Source organism: Agrilus planipennis, unplaced genomic scaffold (assembly GCF_000699045.2).
Source record: "Agrilus planipennis isolate EAB-ADULT unplaced genomic scaffold, Apla_2.0 scaffold54, whole genome shotgun sequence".
NCBI classification, from domain to species: domain Eukaryota; kingdom Metazoa; phylum Arthropoda; class Insecta; order Coleoptera; family Buprestidae; genus Agrilus; species Agrilus planipennis.
The window spans coordinates 42,447-67,174 of NW_020439000.1; the positions used below are offsets into that span (position 1 = coordinate 42,447).

Consider the following 24,728-nt stretch of genomic DNA (forward strand, 5'->3'; position numbering starts at 1 on the left):
AATTCTGGTATTATGTATCTTACTATTTAATGTACCATTAAATGAAATAAAAAAAAAACAGAAACGTTTAAAACATGCAAACAAAAACTACGATTTCGAAATAAAAAAAAAATGCGAAGTAAGGATAGGAAAAAAGAAAAAGAAATAAATTAACTAATACGATACAGCATTCTCCTCTGCATTCGATGTTGCAGTTGCCCCCTTCGAATCATGGCATATATGACTTTCATAATAGCCCTCTCAGGATACTGTTGGTTCACAAAGTCTTGTACGATATTTTGTTGTGAAACCTGCGTCCCTATAGCGAAACGTCTCTTTAGTTGCTTCTCAATTCGGCTTAATGTTTCATATTCTTCGTCAGTCGTGAATCCTTCAGCACCTATTAAATTTTTGTTTTAATATGTACGTAAACGTAAGTCAATTAAAAATAAAAAGGAAATAAACATAAAAGGAATATCAACATTTAGCTTGTAAGTAATTACAATTATAGGCAGAAATTACCGTCTAGATTTCCACTCATTGCTGCGTCTAATGTCGAAACTTGAAACAGACGTAGGGCTTCGTTGACGTGCGAATCAGTGGCAAAAGGGAGTAGCTGCATCTTGGCCAGACTTTCAGAAATTCTTATTACAGCCTCCAGTTGTCTCACTGTTATTGGAATTGCGTTTTTCTTATGTATTTCGTGCTCATGTTGACTCGCTCCTGATCTCATCATTACATAACGTCTCTTCAACTTATCGCCAGCTTCTTGGCTTAAACGAGGACCACATTTTCTAACAAAAAAAAAAAATTAAAATATGCAAAAAATAAATTACATGAATACATAAGAATTCATTTATAAAGCTGTGTATGTTAAAAGATATTTAATGCATTAACTCACGTTCTGCAATAATTAATATATTTTTTTAGTAATTCTATGGACAGTTCTCCCTCTTTAGGTTCTTCAGTGACCTGTTCTGCACTCATGTGAACATTAATTATATGCCTGGCTAACGTCATGTCCCTTCGTTGATCATGCTCGTCTTTGACTATAAATATCATGTCGAAACGGGAAAGAATGGTTGGCATAAAGTCAATATTTTCCTCTCCCTATGATAAATAAATAGAAAAGGTAGAATCAAATAGGGACTGGTTCACATTTTATCGTACTTTCGTTTCGTCCCATCTACCAAAGATACTGTTAGCAGCAGCAAGAACAGAGCACCTAGAATTTAAAGTGGTTGTGATTCCTGCTTTAGCAATTGAGATGGTTTGCTGCTCCATGGCTTCATGTATTGCCACCCTGTCATCTTCCCTCATTTTGTCGAATTCATCAATGCAAACAACTCCGCCATCTGCAAGAACCATTGCACCGCCTTCCATAATAAAATTTCGCTACAAAATTTAGAAATTCAAAAAGTGTGGAAATTGTGAAAATGATAATTAATATACAAAAAGGTATATTAAGGTTATTCACATACAGTAGCAGGATTTCTGTTGACAGATGCTGTTAGACCAGCAGCTGAGCTCCCTTTTCCTGAAGTATAAACTCCGATTGGAGCCACACGCTCTACAAACTTCAACAGTTGCGATTTTGCGGTACCAGGATCACCGAGAAGTAAAATGTTTATATCTCCTCTGCGAGTCAGACCATCAGGAAGTCTTTTCCTGGAGCCTTAAAAATGCATCAAATAAGCAACAAAAACGAATTGTCTACTTCAACATACCCCCAAATAGCAGACAAGCAATTGCTTTTTTAATATCCACAGCCCCATAAATAGATGGTGCAATGCTAGTGGCAATTTTTTCGTATATATTGGGAGATGCTGCCAATCTTTTAAACAAATCTTCTTCCTCTGTAGTAACAGCCCCCACACCAGATGATCCCAAACCTTCAGTATCATGTTGTATACCAATAACTCTCATGTAAGGAAATCTAACTCCTGTTAGTGCCTTTTGTCCATCTCTCTTAAAGAACAATTGATTATTGCAACAACATGCATTGAAAATGTTATAAATTGTGCTTTAACTTACCTTTGAACCAATGGACACCTTCTTAATAGAGTAAATACCAAAAATAAACACTCGATTTCCAGGAACAACCCTCTCACACAAATATCTGTCACAGTAAAGGTTCAGGTGCCTTGGAATCTCTCCCTGTGGTACACCATCAGGAAGCTCTTGAAGTTTCAAAACTTGAAAATCTACACATTGACACTTATCCGGAATTATAAAGTAGGGATCCAAAGAGCATTTATTAGGTCCAGCTTGTTCCCTGTTTAATTTAAATTAATTTGACACTGAATTAAAAAAAAATTGCTTCACTCACGTGCTACATTTTCTGGGCATGATGTAACCTTCAAAACCAGGCTTTACAGGCAAATTGGGAATCATATGGTGACAATCTCTACACTGTATGGTTATTTTAGTTGCCTTGGCTTTAATTCCAGATGCACTTACAATTATGCCAGGTATTTTAATTAAACGTGAAACACAATTAGACTACAACACAATTTGATAGAGAAAGAAGGATATTAAGTGTTACATTAACATACTCTTAATTCACGCAAACTAGATGGCCGAGAGTCTGATAAAAGTATAATTTGAATATCTTCAACATTTTTCTCTTCTTCAGGTCTAGGGGCTGTTAATTCATCAGCAACCTCTTTAGCAGCCGACTCAAACACTGGAAGATGTTCCGTTGGTTGCTTGTAAAGCTTTTCTGCCAAAACTTCATCATAACTAGCAAGGTCTTCAATGTTCACCTCTAGGTAATACTGTTTTAAATTGTAGTTCCTCTTCAGAGTATCTCTAAAATAACATATTTTGAGTAATGATACAAAGAACAAAAAGAATTAATAACCTGTATTTGTAGTTGAAGTTTTCCCCATGGAACTGTCTCATAAATTCTTTAAACTTCTTTTTGATAACTTTCAGGTTCACTTGATTTGTGTCTTGTGTATCTCCAGCAAGATTGTCACTAAAGAAGATTCCGGCATCGTCGAAACCTTCCATAATTAAAATGCAAGAAAAAATATACAGCAAACACTAAATATTTACAAAAAAATAAGGAGAAGTATTTATTCCCTTAACGGGGTATTGTTGAGGTTATGGACTAAAATTACCGCCAAGCATAAATAAGCAGCCAGTATGGCCGCCAGACCATAGATATCAGATATACATAATAGAGATTGGCTATAGTGTCTAAACTAGCGAGGGACAGCATGTGTGTTTATTTTTTATTCTAATAGGTGGAAGCTGTATTAGTTAAAAATAATATCTTTTGTTATATATTTTTTCTTCCTTTTCTAGGATCAAATAACAGTTAAATATAACAAATAATAACGTGACTGTCGTAGAAGGGATGTATCAACAGTAATAAAAAAGAATAACTCAAACTGAAGGGTAGTATTTAAATAAAAAATAAGAAAACGTCTTTTAGTCTCGTCATCAATAAATGGCATTAGAAGAAAAAATAAATAAATTAAGAGTATTATTCGAATCATAAAAATTAAACATAATTTGATTAAAAACGAAACAAAACACCTTTTCTCTTGTATTTCTCAGGTATTAATAAAGAAAACTTCGAAAAGGTACTTTTATTCATTTGATAACTTAAGGTCTACTTATTAATATAATAAGACAGCAAACAGTTAGATTTTTTTTACATCACTGTCCCACATTTATTAGTTTCATGTAACACTTGATTTAAGCTCTTTAGTTTGCCCAAGTATAAACATCATCAGTTAAAGTTTCTTAATTATTACTCATTTAATTTGATACAACTGTCTTTTTTTATTTTGCACATCTATCACAACATGACGAGTTTAAATTTACACGCAACTTTCTGGTCCTGGTATGGAGTCCGTTAAAATATGGTCTCTTCGTATCGTGGAAAATGAATTTTCCTTCGGACGGGGCCACGACCGTCCCAGGGTCGCAGTCCCATGATTCCCATACAATTCGGGATTCACTATCGACATGTCCTTGTGATTCTAAAACATTTTTAACAAGTCCTTAGAATGAAAAAAACAGTGCTTAAAAATTAAAGAAGGGTTCACGAGGGGATTTGTTTAAAAAAAATGTTAAAGTAGTGTTTGCGAAGGTAGAAGGTACATGTACCATATAAATAATTAAATAAAGACTTCGACATTTTACTTATATTAACAAAGGTCTAAATTTTTAATCAAAGGTAAAATTAACTTATTGGAGGATGTGTTACAAGAAAGAAATGAAACATTATTTCTACTGTGATCTGAATTGTGCTGTTTAGTGCGTATGCGTTGTATTTTTCTTTTGGGCGTTTTGGTCGTAAATTCTCATCAGATTTATATACGAAATATTTGCTCCAGTTTCAAAACATTTAACTGAATAATATATGAAGCATACGGTGCCTCATAAATGCTAAATGAGAAACATGGAATATATACGTACAAACTTGGCAAATGGTGCATCGTTTGGAGAAGCGAAGAGACTATCCGGCCTTGGAAACAGCCTCCCCGGCTCCCCTACTGGCGTAACATCTGTCCCTAAAAATGATTGTTCTTAATAAATCTTCCCACGAAATTTACATACAAGTTGCTTGCTTCGTTGGTTGTTACGTAGGAACTAGGTGTGTAACTTCTGTGCAACCTATTGAATAATTTACGTTCTTGTTTGAAACAAAGCTACCGGTGTTATAGTCGGGGATAAAATCTACGACTGAAAGTAATATCAAATAACGTTTCCCCATTTAATTTTTTTACGTATACAGTACAAATTGTGTTCTTCCTAAATCAATTGCAAATACAACATAATATAGATGTACTCTTTAAATAAGTTTAATAGAAAAACAATTCATGATTCTAGTGAGTTAACTTGATTATCAATTGTTTTAATCAGTATAAAACAATATTCAATATAAAATGCAAATAATTAAAATATGCAAACAAACCTCTAGGGGCATTAAGAATATCTGGTTGATGTTCAGGGCCAATCACTATGGAATTTGTAATGGGTTGATCCTGGTTAATGCTATTCGTGGTGGGCTTAAGTGTATATGCTACCACATAACGTTGGTCCCCTGTGTTGATTTCTAACATGGAATTAGACCTAGAAGCTTGTGGTGTCAGCACTTTGGGTTGTTTGGCCGATAAGTCAGCACCATGAGTACAATGGGCCATGGGACAGTGTTTGTGTCTGCTCTTTCTAATTGCCAAAACTACTACTAGAAGTACAGCGAGGCATAGTGTTAAGAGTGAACCGGTTAACAATGCAGCTAATGGTAAAATATTTAAACCACCATAGTCATCTGCAAGAAAAGAAATATAAGGGGATATTCAAAAAAGGATATTTTTATTAAGAATAAGACATTTGAAAAATATTTGTCTACCGTCAATGTCTTAACCTATAAATTCGATTTAATACGTTTTTATGAAATAAAACATGTTCTTATTGCCCATAAATAATGTTTTAGAAAGGATAGTTATTATTATTACTTACAAATTCAACTCATAAATGTATTTTTATACAAAATAGACACACAACATTTTGATTTTTACGTAATTTTAATATAACTCTGGAGGAGCGAACTATACCAACCAAAGCAGCGCGCGTGACTAACTTACGAATGCAGTTCTTATTGTTTTTAAGTGTGTAACACATCTCATTGGCTGTTAGTCGCGACGCCATTTTGTCAACCAATAGGAAATTAGGTCAGTCGGTCTGGAAAACAATAGGGGTTTCCTCAGGAATGCGGTTATACAATAACAACAACACAAAGTTTATTCACCTGACTGGTGCATCGCAATGCATTTGAAACTTTTATATTTCGTAACGTTGGTATTTTTGAACCGATTTTGATGCGGTTTTTATCAAAATTTAGGAAATTTAAAGCATAATACATTAAGTTAATACAATTTAAAAAAATTAATTCCCAAAAATGGTTGAAAACTTTAGATTAGAATATTTAATAATGTAAAGTTAACATTTTTTCCTAATCCATTAATGATTATTAAAAACAAATCGTTTTGTGTGCGTCTACCTGAATCGTTTGCATTTTATTTACAATTTGTATGACCAAAATATTCTGCAAATCCACCCAGGATTTGAACGAATATATAAAGCAAATAAATTAACAATGCATCATTTCATCAGGTTTCGTTTATTTACTCGTTAATCAAAACGTTTCATTTCATTTATTTTATCTTTGAAGTTAAACAGCAAAATGTGAATGCAAGCTAAAACACGATGGCTTGCCATATTGTGTGTACATTTGATTGCTTAACAGTCATTGTATTCGATACGGGGGTACTACCTATTGGGACTTTTACAATTAGTATCGCCTACTGTTTCATTGCATTGCAATTTTGAAATTGCAAACTGACTAAAAATCTCTAGCATTGCAAACAAACCAGCAGCAGGCACATGCAAAATGACTAATAAATAATTAATTATAATAACGTACAAAAATATTAGTTTACCGTAGTGTCTACACCATACATTATAAACGCAGTAAAACGTAAAAATAAAAATAGATGCAGGTTCAATTTGTATATCTAATGAGAGTAAATTTTATCGTTATATTTTTGTATGCATGTTGAGGATTAAATTTGACAGTAAAGATTAACAACACTTCTCAGAAGTAAGCAAGGTACTTAAGAAAAAGCCAACTTCAGTCAAAGAAATATTTCTTCGAAGTCAGCTTGAGTACAGCTTTTTGGAAAATTCTTAGAACTCACCCCAAGCCAACCGAGGGTATATAAACCCCTCGAAAAGAGAAAATAAGGACAACATCATAACACTAACATTTAAATCGTTTTCTACTAAGTATTATAATCGTCAATGTCTTGTATAAATAATTTCTAATTCGTAAAAGCGATAATATTAATTAAATTAAGTCAGGAATAAGAAGTTAATTAGTGTGTATCGTTTCTTTCAATAAAGTATATTTAAGGATTTATCCTCGCAGAAGATTGATTTTGACTTAAACAACCATAATTAAAAGTTCCTGTATCTAAAATTTATATTCGGGACACAACAATTCTAACCAAGCCAACGGTGCCTATCCCTCCAAATTTGGACGGGTTCGACTAGTTAGATAAATTAATGAATGTCCTTAGACATATAGAACGTATGTAAGGACACGGGTCACTTTATGGACTCGATTTATCTTTCCATTTGGTTTTTACAAAGATGGATTGCCGCAAGTGAGGAAATTAAGAAAGAATTTTTTGAGTTATCGCGAGCAGTAGCTCATTAATGTCCAAGAGCGAGATTAATAGGCGACAGCGCAGCGGTGTGGTCGTGGAACATTGGGAAAACAATCTTCCGAACTTGCCACCACGTTTTATTAAAGTTTCTGGACTTTTTGGGCGTTCCTTTTTCCAGGAAAATTAACGTGACATTTTGGAGGAAGAGAGATTAAGCATTATTCTGCTGCTGCTGCTGCGGCAGCTACTTTGTCGCCGGATGCTGAAATATCGCCCTTTTATAATGCAAATGGACGGAAAGTATAATTTGTTTCAACTTTCCCCTTTTACATACGAAAGACGACAGGTATAGCGGCTGAACGAACAGTGGAACACGAAGAAAGAAACGATTCATGATATTCACTTTTTCACTTCCCTTTCTTATACGATTTTTGACACCGTTTCTTTTAGATTCGGTACTTGTTCAGCAATCAGGTCTGAATTTGTTACTTCTCATCAGCACACCGTACATAGTTTCGGTAAACCATCGACCAAATTACTTATGATGTGCTACTGGGAACAAATAATTGATCCCTTAACTAAACCTTTTGATCGTTGATTTTGCTTTGACGTCAATTCCCTTTTTCAAACACAATTTGTCCCTTGCAGTAATGTTACAGATAATTTTAATAAACATTTCATCTCATTATTATAATTCAGTTTCTAGTTTTGTAAACAAAAAAAGAAAAGGATATTTGAAATTGAAATAATTTTTGAATTAGTATTTTGGATTCTCTTAATAAAATATTGAAATGATTGACTAGGGTTGTGTGAGAAAAAAGGGTTTCAGTTTTGAAATATGATTCGTATAGTCCAACCGGAGCAGGATTATTCATTTTCATTCTATGTCCGGTAAAAATTCAATTAAAATTTAATTACAAATTTCAAAAACGAAATATGTTACAAACGTTTATCGGAAATATTTTATTTATGAATTTATTTTGAGTTCACTGTGTGATACGCCAATGATGAAAAAATACATTTCGAAATACCATTTTTATTGCGACGTCTTTTGCACGTAGGGTAATAATTTCTCTTTCGTAAAACTTTCTTGACGTCGGGTTGCAATTCAGAGCTTTCATAAGGAGAGTGTTACATTATGTATAGAAACGGGAAGTTTTTTATGATTGTTATTATTTGTGAGTTGTTTGCAAAGCAAGCCTGAAGGATTAATAAGTGCAACTCGTTTATTAGTCTATAAAATTCGTCTTAACAGTTATAGAAAAAGAACCTGTAGATAGCAATTTAGTATCAGCTTTTGCCCGCCGCTTCGCTCGCAGAAATTATTATTGTTTCTCCATAAAACCTTTTAACTCTCAGTTCACCCCTACAAAGTTTAAATGTTATGTAATGTCGCCATCTTATTAGATTTCAAATACAAACGTAGCAACAACATTTACAGTAAATGTGACTATATAAATAAAATATCTAGCATATAAATGTTACATCCCCTTTTCACCCCCTTTCAGAGGTGGAATTTTTAAAAATGCTGAAACAGGTGTTTGATTTTATGCCAATGAGCATAAATATCAAGTTTGATGTAAATCTGACCAAAACCAAAAATGTCAAAATTTATAGCATGAAGGCTTTTCCATACAAAAATACTATCCAAATTTTTGCCGCGTATTTTTCAAAAATTTTCTTTCACACAAACCTTGTCCTGTCAATTATAAATACAACAAAAAATTAACCAGTCAAATCGAATATCTCGAAGTATATTTCGAAGTGGTCTGCATTCTGTCGAAACTGCAAGACGCGGATCGCGATTTCGATCTTTTTGGATCTCATCAGCGCGTCGCAGACAGCTCCGACAGAACACAGACCAACTTTTACCTGCTGTCTTAACAGAGCGTTTTAGAAAACACCACAAACGCCGCGGTAAACGCCATCTGTAATACGATGCTACATTTTAGGATTACGGATGCTCCAACAAGGTCCATTTAAATATATGGATATCTACTTGCTGAAACGAATCCCGGCATAGCTAACCACTACGTGATAGGCACGTTACCATAATCGAATAAAATAATTCGAAGTGGTACTACAGATGGCGTTTACCTCGCCATTTGTGGTGTTTTCTAAGGTAGGTGAAGATACATTTAGTTTAAATTACCCCAATAATAACTTGTGTACCAATTCCAAATTCCTTTAATAGCGATTGCATTAGTCAATCCTATATGAAAAGGAAAAAAAAAATAAATAGTGTTGACTTACCGGTTCTTTTTTCGGGATCGTTAAGGGTAATGTCTTCTAGGACGACTTTGTCGCTGCGTCCCTTCAAGTTTTGGGCGTAGACGAATATACGAAGGGACGGTGGCATTCCCTGCTTCACGTCGAGCACCTCGTCCAGCTGAACACGGAAGAAGGGACTGTCGGGGTCGTTGGAGCTGAGGTTGAATCGCAACGTCATGGTGCGGGAGTCGTACGCCTCGAGGACGAAGGTTTGGGGCAAGCCTCCGTCATATCCGGGGCGACATTCGATGTCTAACAGACGTGAGCTGTCATTGGCGGCCCCTTGGAGGGTGCAGTTGCTCAAGGGACTGGGCTTTGCTGCAATATCATCAAATTAATTACCGAGAGCGTCGTCGTCGCTGGTTGGGACGTGTGTGTGTGTGTGTGTGTGTGTGTGTGTGTGTGTATGTTCTGTTCGAAATTTCAAAGCGTTAATTAGAACGATGGCAACGGGGAGGCGGTGAGGCGGTTGATGACGGTGGCAACTGATGACGGCGTGCGGCGGTTAGGGTGCCAAAAGCTGCCGATGACGGAATCCCGCATTGTATTATTACGTGATCAATTAACTTTTCCAATTGCGAAACGTTTGTATTAATCAAGCCTGTCACGCTGTTGTGCTTTTCCCAAGTTTCTGATTCGTTAATGCGTGTGCGCGTCTTTTCCAAAGATAGAAGCTCCGCTAAATGATGCATCACACAGCTAAAAGTACCTCCCTATATCTACGTAAAACAAATATGATAGATGTACACAAGGGGGATATGAGGACAAAAAAAATAAAAGAATATTGTTTTTGATTTTTCATGAAAATATGTCATTTTTACTCACATTTAATTCGACTAAAAAGATTTATAAAAATTCACTAAACGGTTAAAAATTTATTTTTTTCTCTTCTTAATTTTTTTTTTGTCAGGTGTAACAATTTATAAAAGTTCAGGTCGCTCTCGCAGTTCTTAACTGAGAATGTATCATCATGATAAGGTCGTCAGTCCTAAGACTTTTCCACTTTTCCCTAAAACTAGAACATCCAACATCCTTAACTATTTGCGAACAGTAATCTAATCTAGGTATACCTCTACCCTTCCTAACTTCCGTTTCTGCCTCTAATATGTCTCTGACTAGACCTTCATACCTAAGAAGGTGCCCTATCGACCTATTTCGCCTATTTTTTACTGACTTCCATAGAGTCCTCTGTTCTCCTATTCTTTCTAATACCTCTTCATTTCTAACCTTTTCTACCCACGTTATCCTCATCATTCGCCTGTAACACCACATTTCGAAGATTTCTAACCTTTTCTTTTCGGCTGCGTCAACCGTCCATGTTTCGCACCCGTACAACGCCCCGATCCAAACATACACCTTTAACAATCATTCTAGAATTTCTAAATTAACCGTTTGCGAGCATAGAAGTGACTTATTTTTATTGAAGGCAACTATCCTCTGCTTTATATCCCTACTACTCCTTCTGTCCTAACTTATCTGACTGGGGATGATATGAAAGGATATATTTGGTATCTACATTCACAGTTTTTTTTTCCTGATATAGGTTTATAATCCAAGATAAGGGCTGGTTTTTCATCCTGTAATCAATCCTTGCAAACAGGACTTTTACTCGTATTATCTATTCTTAAAAAAAAAACTAATATCGCACATATTTGTACTTCTAAAATACACTTAACTTTTAAATAACGAAAATACAATAGCTCGTTTTTAACTTTGTCTGTGGTCACGTACTTGTTCGATGTTGTTGATTATATTGAATGATTAAAAATCCGATTCTGAAGATCCATGCCACAATCGCTGCCAAACCGAATTACATTCCAGTTATAGGTAGGTATGTTATTGGTTAATCAGGTTGTTAAAACTGATTGGTTGTCGCTAACAGGTTTTGAACGTGTTTCCGACTTCGAAGCATTAATTACAATCTAACCTCATTATACGATGCCGTGTTATGTGGTCAGTGAGTAATAGTTAGAACAATCAAAGTTATTACAACAAGGGCGACATAATCATCGGGGCTACGCTACATGTGTTTTACCACTGTTATTATGGGCACATTTATTACGGGGACGTTATACGCTGTAGGAAACGTATTACGAATGTGGAAGGGACAGTGTTTCAGTTTAATTTTAATATTTTTTTTAGTTGTTAGAGATAGACAGTGCTTATCATTATTCAACGTATTTTATTTTATTATATTGGAAATTCACATAATTTCAAATGCATAGGTACAAGGTAGTCAAATATCTCTTTTGCAAACAATATTAGGCCTATTGGGGCCCGATCGTCAGGTTCTGCCATGATCTTCGATGGCAACTACCTTTGTTAATTTTACTATCGATGCTCTTCAATTGTATGCAGGTTATAGGAATTTCATACCTCGAGGTAGTCATACCTTGTTGGGTTTTTCCCTTTGGCTCGTATTTTTTTGGTATTGGTGGTGGCACCAGAAAAATTTTTGATTTTGTCACGTAATTTAGAGTTAGTCGATTAGGCGCTATCCTGTCTTATATCTCGACTGCTCCTTCCATTCTGGGTTATCTTATTTCCTAGATACCGAAAATCAGCCACTTCTTCTAATTTTTCGTCTCCTATCTTTATATTCGCTCTTTTCTTACAATTTCTTCCCTTGCATACCAGTATTTTAGTTTTACTTTTATTTATTTTCATACAATACTGTTTTGTTAATACCGCTTCCATTTTATTTAAATATATCTCCTTGCTAGACGCTAATACTATATTATCAGTATACTATTCGTTTGCCCCTATATATCTATCCCTACAGTTATCCTGTCTAAATATTCTTTTCACTTATCTCCCATTTATCAATTTTTTATCAAAATGACCTCTTATATTATTACTACTGTACCCTCATCATAAGGTCGTCAGTCCTAAGACTGGTTGGGCACGCACTACATCTACCCTTCCTAACTCCTGTTTCTGTCTCTAATATGTCTCTGACTAGACCTTCATGCTTCAATCAATAGATTCCTCTGTTTTCCTATTTTTTTTAACACCTTTTCATTTCTAACCTTCTCGATCCACGGTTTCCTCATCATTTGCCTGTAACACCACATTTCGAACGCACTACTGTACCTTACTTCTCTAAAATTCCTTTTAATTACATAATAAGCCTTATCGGTTTTACCTATGTAGCGGTCACGCTACTTACCCTCGAGCCAAATTATATTTAAGGGGTTTGTAGTTCGTAGAAATTGTAAATAGAATATTTAACCTTCTGCGTCTTTTTCCCGCCGAATTTATCACAAAACTTCGAAAGCCTTCGACTACCTGCACTTCCAAGGGTAGCGAAGCGGCCAAAGGGTAACAAACAGTTTTCCAGCAAAATGCGTTTTAGCAGAGATAACTTTCCAATTTTTATTACATTTATCCGGTTCTTTTTTTGGTCGTCTCATACCGGAGGGAAAGAGACGCGCAGGGGGTTAACTTGGTGTATAGTGTAGTAATTTAGATGTAAGTTTTACTTGGTACTAGACCGTCCATGCGACTAGTTATCGCCTCTGTAAATATACGTTCCGAAGACTTTGCTGCCGTTTTATTTTCTTGTATTCTGCTACCGGCCCAGATCATTTTTATTCACGCTGCGCGACGATCCCGAAACCTACATCAACATTTATTTAAGAAAAATAATAATTACAATGAAATAAAACTTTTGTTAATAAAGCTTACTATTTTAGTTACAGTTACGTTCAGTTCCTATTGTATTATTATAATGAAAAAAGAAGTCGTAATGCTTTACAATCATGAATGAGTAATTTGTTGTTAGAAAAAGGTTTGCCGGACGTAACGTTGGTGGTCGTCGGCGATGTCCGCGCGACGTTTAGTTCATGCGGCGTCGCGATGCCGGCGCGACGCCCGGCTCGCCCGAGCGTACAGTGGTCGCCAAAGCAACAGAACGCAACATCTAATTAACAACGTTTGAAATTTCCAACACGTCAGGAGCCTGTTAAAGGCATCTAATAATTAATTCGATGAGATGCTGCTGTTGGCCCGTTTCTAAAGGGGAAATCTTCAAAAGGTTAATCAACAAGTACCCATCTCCAAACCGTTTGTAACGTTTCCAAGTGCTATCGGCACATTCTCCGCTTAATAATTAAGTTGTTAGACTCCACTTCTGTTCTGACACTAATGTTGATAATGAGTACTAGTATTATTTCTCTGTTTTCTCAACAAAGACTTAAACAGACGAAACAATTGACTATTTGAGTAATTTCTTTAGAATCAAAATAGTTACTTAATATTGATATTATTGTTCAATATTGCCATAATACTACGACAGGTTTTCAGTTATTATTTATTTAATTAATGGTCATAACATTAAAAGGAATTTTAGAGATGCAGGATACAGTAGTAATAATATAACAAACGAGACAGGGGTCATTTTGATAGAAAATGAGGAAAAGGCAGATAGATAGGTGGAAAGAATATTTAGAGAACCTATACGCAGGCCATGAGTTAGGAGATATATTAGAGAAGGAAGATAGTGTGGAGATAGATGAGGTAGGTTATCCCAAAATGAGTTCGAAGAGTTCGATTTAGCATAGATATAGATGGGATACAGGGGGGAATTTTAAAACAGGCAGAACAAGAGGTTAGAGATCGTATGTTTAAGCTAGTTAGTCACATTTACGAGACGGGGAAAGTCCCAGAGGATTATAAACGGAACGTAGTAGTAACATTACCTAAAAAGAAGGGCGCGGATAGGTGCGAGACATTTAGAACAATTAGCTTAACTTACCATGCGTCAAAAAACTAGAATTGTACAGAGGAGGATGGAAAAAAGGGCGGAAGAACTATTAATGGAAGATCAACTTGGGTTTAGAAGAAATAGAGGAACAAGGAAGGCCATTCTAGCTTTACAGGTAACAATAGAGGAAACGATAGAAAAAGGAAAGAGTGAGAGAATGTTAAATGGAACAAGATGTTAAATAGACTTAAAAATGTAGGGATAAGTTACAATGATAGAAGAGTGATACTTAGTTTGTATAAAGAGCAACAGATAGTTATAGAGCCGGGGCTAGAAGTAAATATTAGCAAGGGAGTTAGACAGGGATGCACACTGTCACCGCTACTTTTTAATGTATACATCGAAGACGCGATCAACATTATTAATGATAGTACAACTGTAGGAATAGATATTCAGAGGCAAAAGATTAGTATGCTTAGATTTGCAGATGATATAGCAGTATTAGCATCTAGCAAAGAGGAGTTAGAGATAGCTTTAAATAAAATGGAAGCGGTACTGACAAAACAATGCTAAATGAAAATAAATAAAAGTAAAACAAAAATACGGGTATAGACGGGAAGAAAAAGTAGGGAAAGAACGAATATAAAGATAGGAGACGAGAAATTAAAAGAAGTGACTGATTTTAAGTATCTAGGAAGTCAGTTAAGTCAGGACGGAAGGGGTAGTAGGGATTTAAAGCAGAGGACAGCGCAGGGTCGTGTTGCCTTCAATATTAAAGAAGTCACTGCTATGCTCGCGAACGGTTAATTTAGAAATTCGAAAAAGGTTGTATGCTTGGAGCGCGGAGCTGTATGGGTGCGAAACATGAACAGTGGGGCTTGGCAGAAAAGAATAGGCTAGAAGCGTTCGAAATGTGGTGTTATAGGCGAATAATGAGGACACCGTGGACAGAGAAAGTTAGAAATGAAGAGGTATTAGAAGGAGTAGGAGAGCAGAGGACAGAAGTTATAAAAAGTAGGCGAGATAGGTTAGTAGGACACCTTCTCAGGCATGAAGGTCGAGTCAGGGACATATTAGAAGCAGAAACGATAGTTAAAAGGAGTTGAGGTAGACCTAGATGAGATGACTGTTCGCAAATACTTAGTTAAGGATGTGGGTTGTTCTAGTTTTAGGGAAACAGGAAGATTAGCTGATGACAGGAAAGAGTCTTAGGACTGACGACTTTACGATAATGTCATAACATTAAGGGTTGTTTAATTTTCCTAATCATTATTTTATCAGATATGTCGTTCGTATTTTGAGTTTATTTCAACAAGCAATTAATTTATTAAAGCTTAATTGATTACAATTTATTAATTGCGATTTGTCGACAAAAGTATTAGGCAATTTACTGCCTAATTAACTGTTAAAGTGATTTATTAACTTGTTGATAACTTGGTCGAAACTTTTGGACAGTTAATTTTTCTTAATTGTGCGCTTAATTTAGAAATCGAGACAAGTAATTAAATGAGAACCGGTTTGGAAAATCTGAGAAGGAAAAGGAATTTTTAATTATGTCGTTTAGTGTGGAAATATTTCAATTAAAAAGTGTAGCTTCATCTCGTTTTTAAGTGGAAATAACCAATAGCTACTTTTATTACAAAGTAGCATCGTATTAGATTAAACTACAAAGTTATGCATATTAAGCACATCCAGCTGTGTCTTTATCTGCAGCCAGGCGGTTGCAAGAACATGTAAAATTTAAGCAGTCGACTGAAAACGGTTTAATTTATCTGGAGCTACTCTCCGGGCAAAGCTCTGGCCATCAGTTTCATCCTGACAGAGAGAGCACAGTAATTACAAAGGATCAAAGTCAAAGTTAATCTCAAAACAGGAGATTATAAACGGCTACTTATTATACTGTAATACCTGCGTATTGAATGACATGTCGTTACCCTACTTTACCCAAAAAATTAATGAATCAACTACCGTCGTCATTATCATACGGTCGTCAGTCCTAAGACTGGTCGAACATGTACCTTTACACTTTTTTTCCTGAGATAATCTTTCCCTAAAATTAAAATCCATAATCCTACATCCTTAACCATTCCTATGCAGTAGTCTAATCTGGGTTAGCGATGCAATGGAAGTGTCATAATGGAAACAGAAGTAAATAGTAAATTTTTGCGGAAGCGGAACTGTAATGATTTTCAGTAGACGCTCGTCCTTTTCGCGAATATTTTGTTAAAAATTTTGCATTTAGCACTTGCATCGTTAATATCAACAAAATAATCCCAAATGGAACTTTTTTCTCTTCAAAACGGCACTTTTAACTTAAAATTGACACCACTGAGCAAACACTATACAAAGTAAATAAACGTTATAACTGTATTAGTATTTTCGAAATGAAATTATTAGGAGAACAGGCTAACGGGGACTTGAAAGTCCTGGACGATTTTAGATTAAAAAAGGAAACTAATAAGAGAATAAAATATGGAAAATATCAACATATGAAATACAGTGGATTTCGGGTATAACGACAACGAAGAGACCACTGTAATTTCGTCGTTATATCCAGAAGTCGTTATAGGCAAAGTTAAAGAAGATACTGACACAGACTGTTTTTCAGTTTTGAAACAATTTCGCCTTTTTTTAACAGTAAATGTACATCTGGAAGTCGCACTTATTACTAAACACAGTTGCTACTCAGAAATAACGGTTGAAACATGTTGAATATGTGTTTGAATGTAAACAAAAGAAAAGAAAGCCCTTTGTGTCTTTAGCGACCGATTCCGGTTGCTATATCTGCATGAGATTACTAGGTTTTGTTACAAATGATTCATTAAAAACAGTCGCTAGACCCGAACTCGGCGTTACCAATATCTCTAGCCACAGTATCCTCATCTAACCATTTCTATTCCTCTGCGTCCACCGTGCACCTTTCGCACCCGTATAGAGCCATGCCCCAGACATACACTTTAGCAATCATGTTCCAATTTCTACATTACCTAATTAACTATTCTAGAGCATATAAGTGACATCTTTTTGTTAATGACGACTCGACCCTACGCTATGTTTTCTATCTGTTGCTCCAATCATCCCGAATTATCTAACTTCCTAGATACTTCTTCTATTTTTTCGTCTCCGATCGTATAAAGAGATAAACTGTGGAATATAGAAGAACCTCTTCACCCAAAGGAGCCAATGCTTCTAACAAACGATTGTAGCGATTGCAAACAATATTTTTCATGAAAGTAGTTTTTTTATTTATCAGTATTTTTGTGTGTGAGTGGAGGTTTCGATGATCGATGCAATACCGGCGGTACCTTTTACGTAGCCAGTATACGGTCATAAAGCATACGCCGCAACAACAAGAATTTGCGTATACAGATTGAAACAAATTGCCGTTTAAATATATTAACAGAGAACTATTAAAAAATCGGCTTCCGCAATTAACCAAAAAAATTAATTTCAATTGGAATAAAGAAGGCACTCCGATCGAAAACCAATTTGGCGCGTTGTTTATGTTGACAATTAAATTAGTGACAATAATGCAGACAAAAGCTTAATTAAACAGCGTTTGTTTGGTGTTTCACAAATTCATCAAATTAAATCGGTTTTTAAGAGGCGCCATAAAATATTAATGCATTACAAAATGCGGTCCGGACAAATTCACGATTGCAATATTACGGATGCCGATCCACGTTTCAGATTATGTCATAAAACTGGAAATAAAATAGTAAATTGGTTGTAAAAAGAACGTTCTATTATCGCGTTCCGCTTTTTACAGACGTTCGTGGGTATGGATCTTAACAAGATGCGTTATCAAGTACGAATTTCGTTACACTTTTTCTTCTAGAACATAATCTTTTACCTTTTAGTATGGCCCAGTAATGTGACCTTAACCTGGTCAAAAACGCGAAGTGTTTATTACATCTCATTTTGTTAATTTGATCAAGAATAATTGTGAATTGGATGGTCCGATTTGGTTGTAGTTTATAATAAATTCTAGCAAAATTATGTGGAGGTAAAACAGGCCCGGATTTGTCTCATTTGGGTTTTCATTTTCTGGGAAAATTTTGCCGAAATATTTGGGACTGAAGATTATACATTATAATTATACCTGTAATTATGTTATGGATAATGAAGACATCTACAAACAAACGGTAAAAGTCACCACACTTGATCACAATTTGTGTGAATGTATACAAAAGATAAGAAAGCTATTTGCTGCCAACTGCATTGGATTATGAACTACGGATTAGTTACAAATGATCAATTAATAACAGTCGCTACATCACCCGAACTCGGCGTTATATCCCAAGTCGCTATAGAAGAAGTCGCTATTTTGTACTAAAGTATGCTTTAAATTCAAGGGACTTAGATTTAACGTCGCTATAGCAAAATGGTCGATTGTAATAAATGAAATCGATTGTAATTATGTTTCGGACATCGGAAATATCGCAGTGATAAAAAATAAAATGCTGACAACAAAATCAAAACGGTCGTCCAAATTTTTAAAAGCTCCTTGTCGCTGATCACGTCTAATCATAAGACCTTTCCGCAGTTTATAGAGTAAAGCCTGAAACTCACCGGTTCTATCTACTTAATACTAAACCCTGAAGGGACGTGATGGCTAAAAGGCTAAAAAAGGTACTATTTCTTGTGTCGTTTATGTCACTTACATGCCGGAATGACTTGGAAGACGCAAGGCTTCGCCTGTTTCCCGATAGAATTCCTGCCGAGACAGGTGAGGGTTCCGTAGTCCTTTTGAGAAGCTGGCGTGTACATGAGCTCGCTCACGTTGCTGCTTGTGGTTGCAAAACGTGCTGGAGACACGTCAAAACTTTCGCCACTGTTGCTAAACTGCCAGTCAAAGGTGACGTCGCTAGGATCCGCTGACACACGGCACCGCACACGGATTACTTCGTCCAATGACGCACCAATAACGGTCACTTCTGAGTCCTGACACACCGGAGCATCTGTAATAAAATAAACGATTTTGTTTTGATTACGTACTCCATTCATCCTCTGTTCATAATCAACATGAAATGAAATTAAGATCAAAAAGGTTTAAAAGTTATTTACTTTTCAAAAACAACCGCCAACGTTTCGCTTTAAGTCTTAGGAGATTCTCAAGGCTAGTTTCTGAAGTTAAAAATGACGCAAAGCAGATTGAATTTCATTTTTGACCAGAGAATGTATGAGAATAATAAACGTAGAGTTTGAAATTTGATAGATTAAACTCACTACAGTTCGTTCCTAAAAAGATAGAGGGCGCCAAAGCTACAAAGAAAAACAGTTTTCCATATTTTGGGATTGAAGTGAAAAATTTTAAATATAAAAGTCAGGATGGAAGGAGTAGTAGGGATATAAAGCAGGGGATAGCGCAGGGTCGTGTCGGCTTTAATAAAAAGAAGTCAATTCTATGTTCTCGAACGGTTAATTTAGAAATTAGAAAAAGGTGGTTAAAGGTGTATATTTGGAGCACGGCGTTGTACTGGTGCGAAACATGGACAGTGGGCGCGACGGAAAAGAAAAGGTTAGAAGCGTTCGAAATGTGGTTTTATAGGCGGATGATGAGGATAACGTGGGTAGAAAAGGTTAGAAATGAAAAGGTATTGGAAAGAATAGGAGAACAGAGGACTCTATGGAAGTCAATAAAAAATAGGCGAGATAGGTTGGTAGGACACCTTCGCAGGCATGAAGGTCTAGTCAGAGACATATTAGAGGCAGAAACAGGAGTTAGGAGGGGTAGAGGTAGACCTAGATTAGATTACTGTTCGCAAATAGTTAAGGATGTGGGCTGTTCTAGTTTTAGGGAAATGCGAAGTTTAGCTTAGGATAGGAAAGAGTGGAGGTACGTGTCCAACCAGTCTTAGGACTGATGACCTTATGATAATGATAATAAAAATTGTGGATCTAATGAAAACCTATTAAAAATTACATCATTATTATTAAAAACTTATCCTGAAAGTTTCTTATATTGACGAAATTCAGCACGCCAGAAAATCTTCTGAAGTTTGTCCTTATTCTATTGTACAGGACATAGTTACTAACGCGTAACGCACAAAAGATTTTGGTTCACAACTTAGATATGTAGCTGCAGAATATACAAAAGCACTGGCTTGGGCCTATTCAAATTCAAAAGGACCTTGTTTTTTACGATTCAAAAAATACTCCCCCGGCGCGTGTAAGAAAAGTCTAGAGCCCGACGTCGGAAGTAGAACTTCTTTCGTTCTTTTAAACTCGCATCATGTCACTTGCACTATATCGTTTTACGACCTAGTTCGTGCCGTTGTCGTCAGTGTCATCAATCGTTTAGAAGACCCTTTTCTCTCACCCGGCTCGTCTTCTGATTTTTGACGTGGCATCTTTCGCGAAGAGTGTTGACAGAGAGGCGCAGCATCAGGCCGACGAACGTTTAAAATCGCGCGGTGAATTCCCAACGAACGGAAATTATGTACCATGCATCGGCCACGAGAGACACCGCAAATACATAATTCATAGAGCTTTCGAAGTACAGGCGACGCGCCGCGACGTTCTGTTTTATATTCGATTGTGCTCCAGGATAAAACTACAGGAAACTACAGGAGACACTCTGCTGACAATAGCGCATACAGAAGATAACAAAAATGTACTAGAACAACAAGGTATACTACAGTGTGTCATTCCTGAGTTAGAGGCTGAGGACGATTGGATGATACCTCGACTTCTAAACGTTTTATGAGCATATGTTAGTATATAGTATAAAAATTGTGAAGATTCCGGTCCTAGCTATTAGGCCAGGAAACAAAAATTGCTTCAAGGATAATCAATGTGTTGTTTTACAAAGCGTAATGTGATTTTTTTTGAAGTGAAACTTCTTTACGCACGGTAGGGTAAGTTCGTTTCATGCGAGTTGCTATGTAACGAAATCACGCAACGCATTTCCCCCGCTGTCTGACCCTATGTATGCTTAGATCTTTAAAACTACGCAACGGATTTTAATGCGGTTTTCTTTAATAGATAGAGTAATTCAAGAGGAAGGTTTATTTGTATAATACATGCATAATATAATAGAGAAACATTGATAATTTTAGAGGTTTGTAATGTGATGTAAATAAACACATTTTTTGTGCTTACATTGCAAACGCTGGTTGAACCCTACGAGATAGATCAAAATATGTAATATATTACAGTATTGTACATCTTAAAAAAGTCTACAAAACAGTCCGCGATGGTGTATGTCTCTCTCTTAGGGATAACCCACGATAACCATTTTTTATCCTTTACTTTTTACGAGAAATAATGGCTTATTTACGAAGCGATTTTAAGCAATACAGCATTAATCCTTATCCAATTAAGTACTTTAAAATACATTGTGCATTTAATATAGATCAATATGTCCCTTTACAGAATGTAATTTAAATGAATATTTTCGAAGATATTACAGACTTAAAATGCAGAGAGATAGCGGTTGCGGCGGTACCGGCCGGTTTGTATTGTCTAATACAAAAAATCTGTGATTGTTTTATATAAAGACATTCTATAGTATATTTACTATCAACATTGTACCCGTGTGAAGCATAGTGTACAAATAATACCATTAAACCAATTCCTTAACCCCTATCCCGGTATGTTTGTGTGTTTGAAGAAGTTTCACTTCAGTAGCGTGTTGTATAATTACACGTTGTATTTTTTTTTAATTTTTACGTCTAAAGCAGCAGGTACTTAATAGAAATAACAAATGCTGTCAAAAGTATTTTATCATGAAAATGTCTTGTAACCTAAGTATGACAAAGGCGACTTTAGAAACTTTGCAAGTTGCTATTCTTAATGTCATTATTAGACGCTGCTGAACTTGCTGAAACTATATAAAAGAAACACGTACTCTGAAGCAGCCATCTCTCGTCATCCATTATTGTATCGTAGGTAACTGGATGAAAGAAAAATGTAATATTATATCAACCACTAAAAAACTGTACTTGGTATTGAATATAGTTATCTTTCGATTTGGATATAACGATTCATGCTTCTTCTGTTATTTCTAACTGTCCAACAAATATTTAAAATATTCATTTTCAATTCGCACCTATACAATAAAACTTTGTTTGGGAATTGCAATAATTCTGTAACACGTACATGATTCCGGTCAAGTGTCCCAAAGATACTTTGCGAAGTTTGGATCTCATTGCAGATATTCGACCAACGTTAAACACACAAATAACTCAGATACAACGATTTTACACGAATACACAAAACTATGTGCAAACCAGACATCGCAAACACCTCGTTTGCTTTCGAAAGTGTGACAGAATTATGCATTGTCAGTTTTGGAAAGTTCCAGAATATGTCACAGGCACGTTCCTGTCTTTGTTTTATCGAGAAACGGGAAGATCGATACTGAAACCACACAATTTACAGGACACGCAGATTCAAGTACGAGATTGATGTGCCTTACCCAAAAAAAGAAAATTAAAAGTTTAAATGTAGCGCAGTGTAAACTACTACAAAGATGTATAAAGTGGGGAATAATTAGGAAGTGTAGGGCAGCCAAGGAACAGTGAATTGGCATGAGGTGTAAAGAAGTAGAAGAAAAGTTTGAAGTAGGTAAAACGGATGAAGTTTAGAATATAGTTAAAAGGAATTTTAGAGATGTAGGGTACAGTAGTAATAATATAAGAAACGAGGCAGGGGTCATTTTGATAGAAAATGAGGAAAAGGCAGACAGATGGAAAGAATATTTAGAGAAGCTTTACGCAGGCCCTGAGTTGGGAGATATATTAGAGAAGGAAGATAGTGTGGAGATAGATGAGCTAGGTTATCCCATAATGAGAGAAGAGTTCGATGTAGCATAAAAAAACTTAAAGAATGATAAAGCGTCAGGTGCAGACGGGATATTAGGGTGAAATTCTAAAACATGCAGGACAAGAGGTTAGAGATCGTACGTTTATGTTACTTAGTCACATTTACGAGACGGGGAGAGTGGTAGGATATGGTTTGTTCTAGTTTAGGGGAAATGCGAAGATTGGCTCAGGATAGGAAGGAGTGGAGGTGCGTGTCCAACCAGATTGACGACCTTATGATGATGATGACCTGTTTACACGTTTGAAACATATTTTTTATATTTTAATCATAATTAAAATATGAAGATTGGAAAAACTTTGGCGGTTGTTGTAGAACAAACAGAATAGCTCAAAACCCCAAGGCCAAAACAAGACACTGTAGTTGTCCGAAGTACTTTTCGGTAACAAAGTTACCTTCTTCAGGGACTGAAGTAAACTAAACCTAAATGAGAACTAATCCTAATTTATACTGATAGTTGTTAAGGTTCAGTGAACATGACCCNTGTTTTGGCATTGGGGTTTTGAGCTATTCTGTTTGTTTTAATCATAATTGTATATTTCTTTATTTGTAGGTATACATGTTTATTTGTATATTTGTTTCTTTGTATATATGTAGGTATATTTGTTCATTTGTATATTTATTTCTTTGCTTAGTTGTAGGTATATTTGTTCATTTGCACATTTGTTTCTTGGGTTATTTGTATCAATTGTTCAGTTTAACATTATTATTTGTAATTTCAAGAATCTGCCTTCAGCAACATTTCCAAATTATGTTCAATTCCTGCACTATTGCTGTGCAGGTACCAAAGAAACGTATACGATGTATTGTCTGTCTCGAAATCAGTACCATTCGGTATTTCCAGGGTTGGTAAGGTCACCACCCTAACAATAGCTGTACACCTTGAACCAGTTTCGGCTGGCTCATTTCGTAGTAGGGATGACAATTTATATATTAAGAATTTTAGTAAATCGACAGCATATTTTCATAATCGAACAGAATATCAATCAATCGACATACAGAACATTATCATAGAACATAATCAATCGACACAAATCAATTGCAATCATCGCCAACATAACCCTTTAGTGTGCACTTGAAGCATTTTAAATATAGTTATTTGTATTTCTATGTGAGTTTTCTTTACCATCGAGTGCACTGGTCCTTCGAGAAGTTTTTTCTATGTGGTACAGCAGTACACCGACGATTGTAGTTTTTGACATCGTCACATCACGCAACATGACCTACTCCCACTTTTTCCTATTTTGAGTAATCTATATCTCTAATTATTTACCAACAATAATGTAATTGAGTGCGTCCCGTAACTCCTGTTTCTGGTTTTAATGTCAAAATTTCAAGTAGATCCTTTTTTGCTAAATTTAATAGATTAAATTCTCTCTGCCTTTTGGTTTTTCGTTTCATGAAGTCTTGCAGGTGTAACCGTATATTCTTGATCATAGTCATGCAGACTGAACCTTGATCTTTTGGTGACTCATGCTTTTGTCAATTGAATAGTTGAAAATTAGAATTGGCCATTCCGTAAATTGAAGTAGAAATTACAGTGTAATCTTCTGTTGTACTTGAAAGTATATTAGGAATCAGAGAAACAGTGTTGCAGTTGCGTTTCAGCAACAACCGACGATCCAAGTATTACATGCAATTATGAATCGTTTTCCTTTCATGAAAGCAGGGCAAATGGAAGTCCGGACTTCCCCTTTTATCACAGCATTGCGAGAATGCCTCGTAAAATGCAAATGGCACTTGAGGAGTCTCTCTCG

At 35.8% G+C, this 24,728-nt stretch overlaps 2 protein-coding genes across 5 annotated transcripts in view; both read right to left on the reverse strand.

Moving 5' to 3' along the window:
• Positions 1 to 63: 63 nt before the first annotated feature.
• On the reverse strand, positions 64 to 3,505 carry LOC112904828 (DNA replication licensing factor Mcm5-like). The gene is made up of 10 exons (XM_025975872.1): positions 2,843 to 3,505; positions 2,535 to 2,790; positions 2,309 to 2,481; positions 2,014 to 2,254; positions 1,707 to 1,947; positions 1,461 to 1,654; positions 1,150 to 1,374; positions 881 to 1,089; positions 502 to 773; positions 64 to 379 (listed from the first exon to the last, which is right to left on the reverse strand). Exons 1-10 carry the CDS (start codon positions 2,992 to 2,994, stop codon positions 150 to 152), a joined length of 2,193 nt encoding a protein of 730 aa, XP_025831657.1. The 5' UTR covers positions 2,995 to 3,505; the 3' UTR covers positions 64 to 149.
• A 132-nt stretch (positions 3,506 to 3,637) lies between these two features.
• LOC108734373 (synaptogenesis protein syg-2) overlaps positions 3,638 to 24,728 on the reverse strand; it is a 261,522-nt gene continuing 240,431 nt past the window's right edge. For all 4 annotated transcript variants that reach the window (XM_018465908.1, XM_018465910.1, XM_018465911.2 and 1 more), the window contains 5 exons: positions 18,810 to 19,106; positions 9,423 to 9,758; positions 4,913 to 5,269; positions 4,414 to 4,508; positions 3,638 to 3,974 (listed from right to left, as the gene is read on the reverse strand). In XM_018465908.1, coding sequence (XP_018321410.1) covers positions 3,813 to 3,974; positions 4,414 to 4,508; positions 4,913 to 5,269; positions 9,423 to 9,758; positions 18,810 to 19,106 — 1,247 coding nt within the window. In that variant the 3' untranslated portion in view covers positions 3,638 to 3,812. The remainder of the gene's footprint in view (positions 3,975 to 4,413; positions 4,509 to 4,912; positions 5,270 to 9,422; positions 9,759 to 18,809; positions 19,107 to 24,728) is intronic.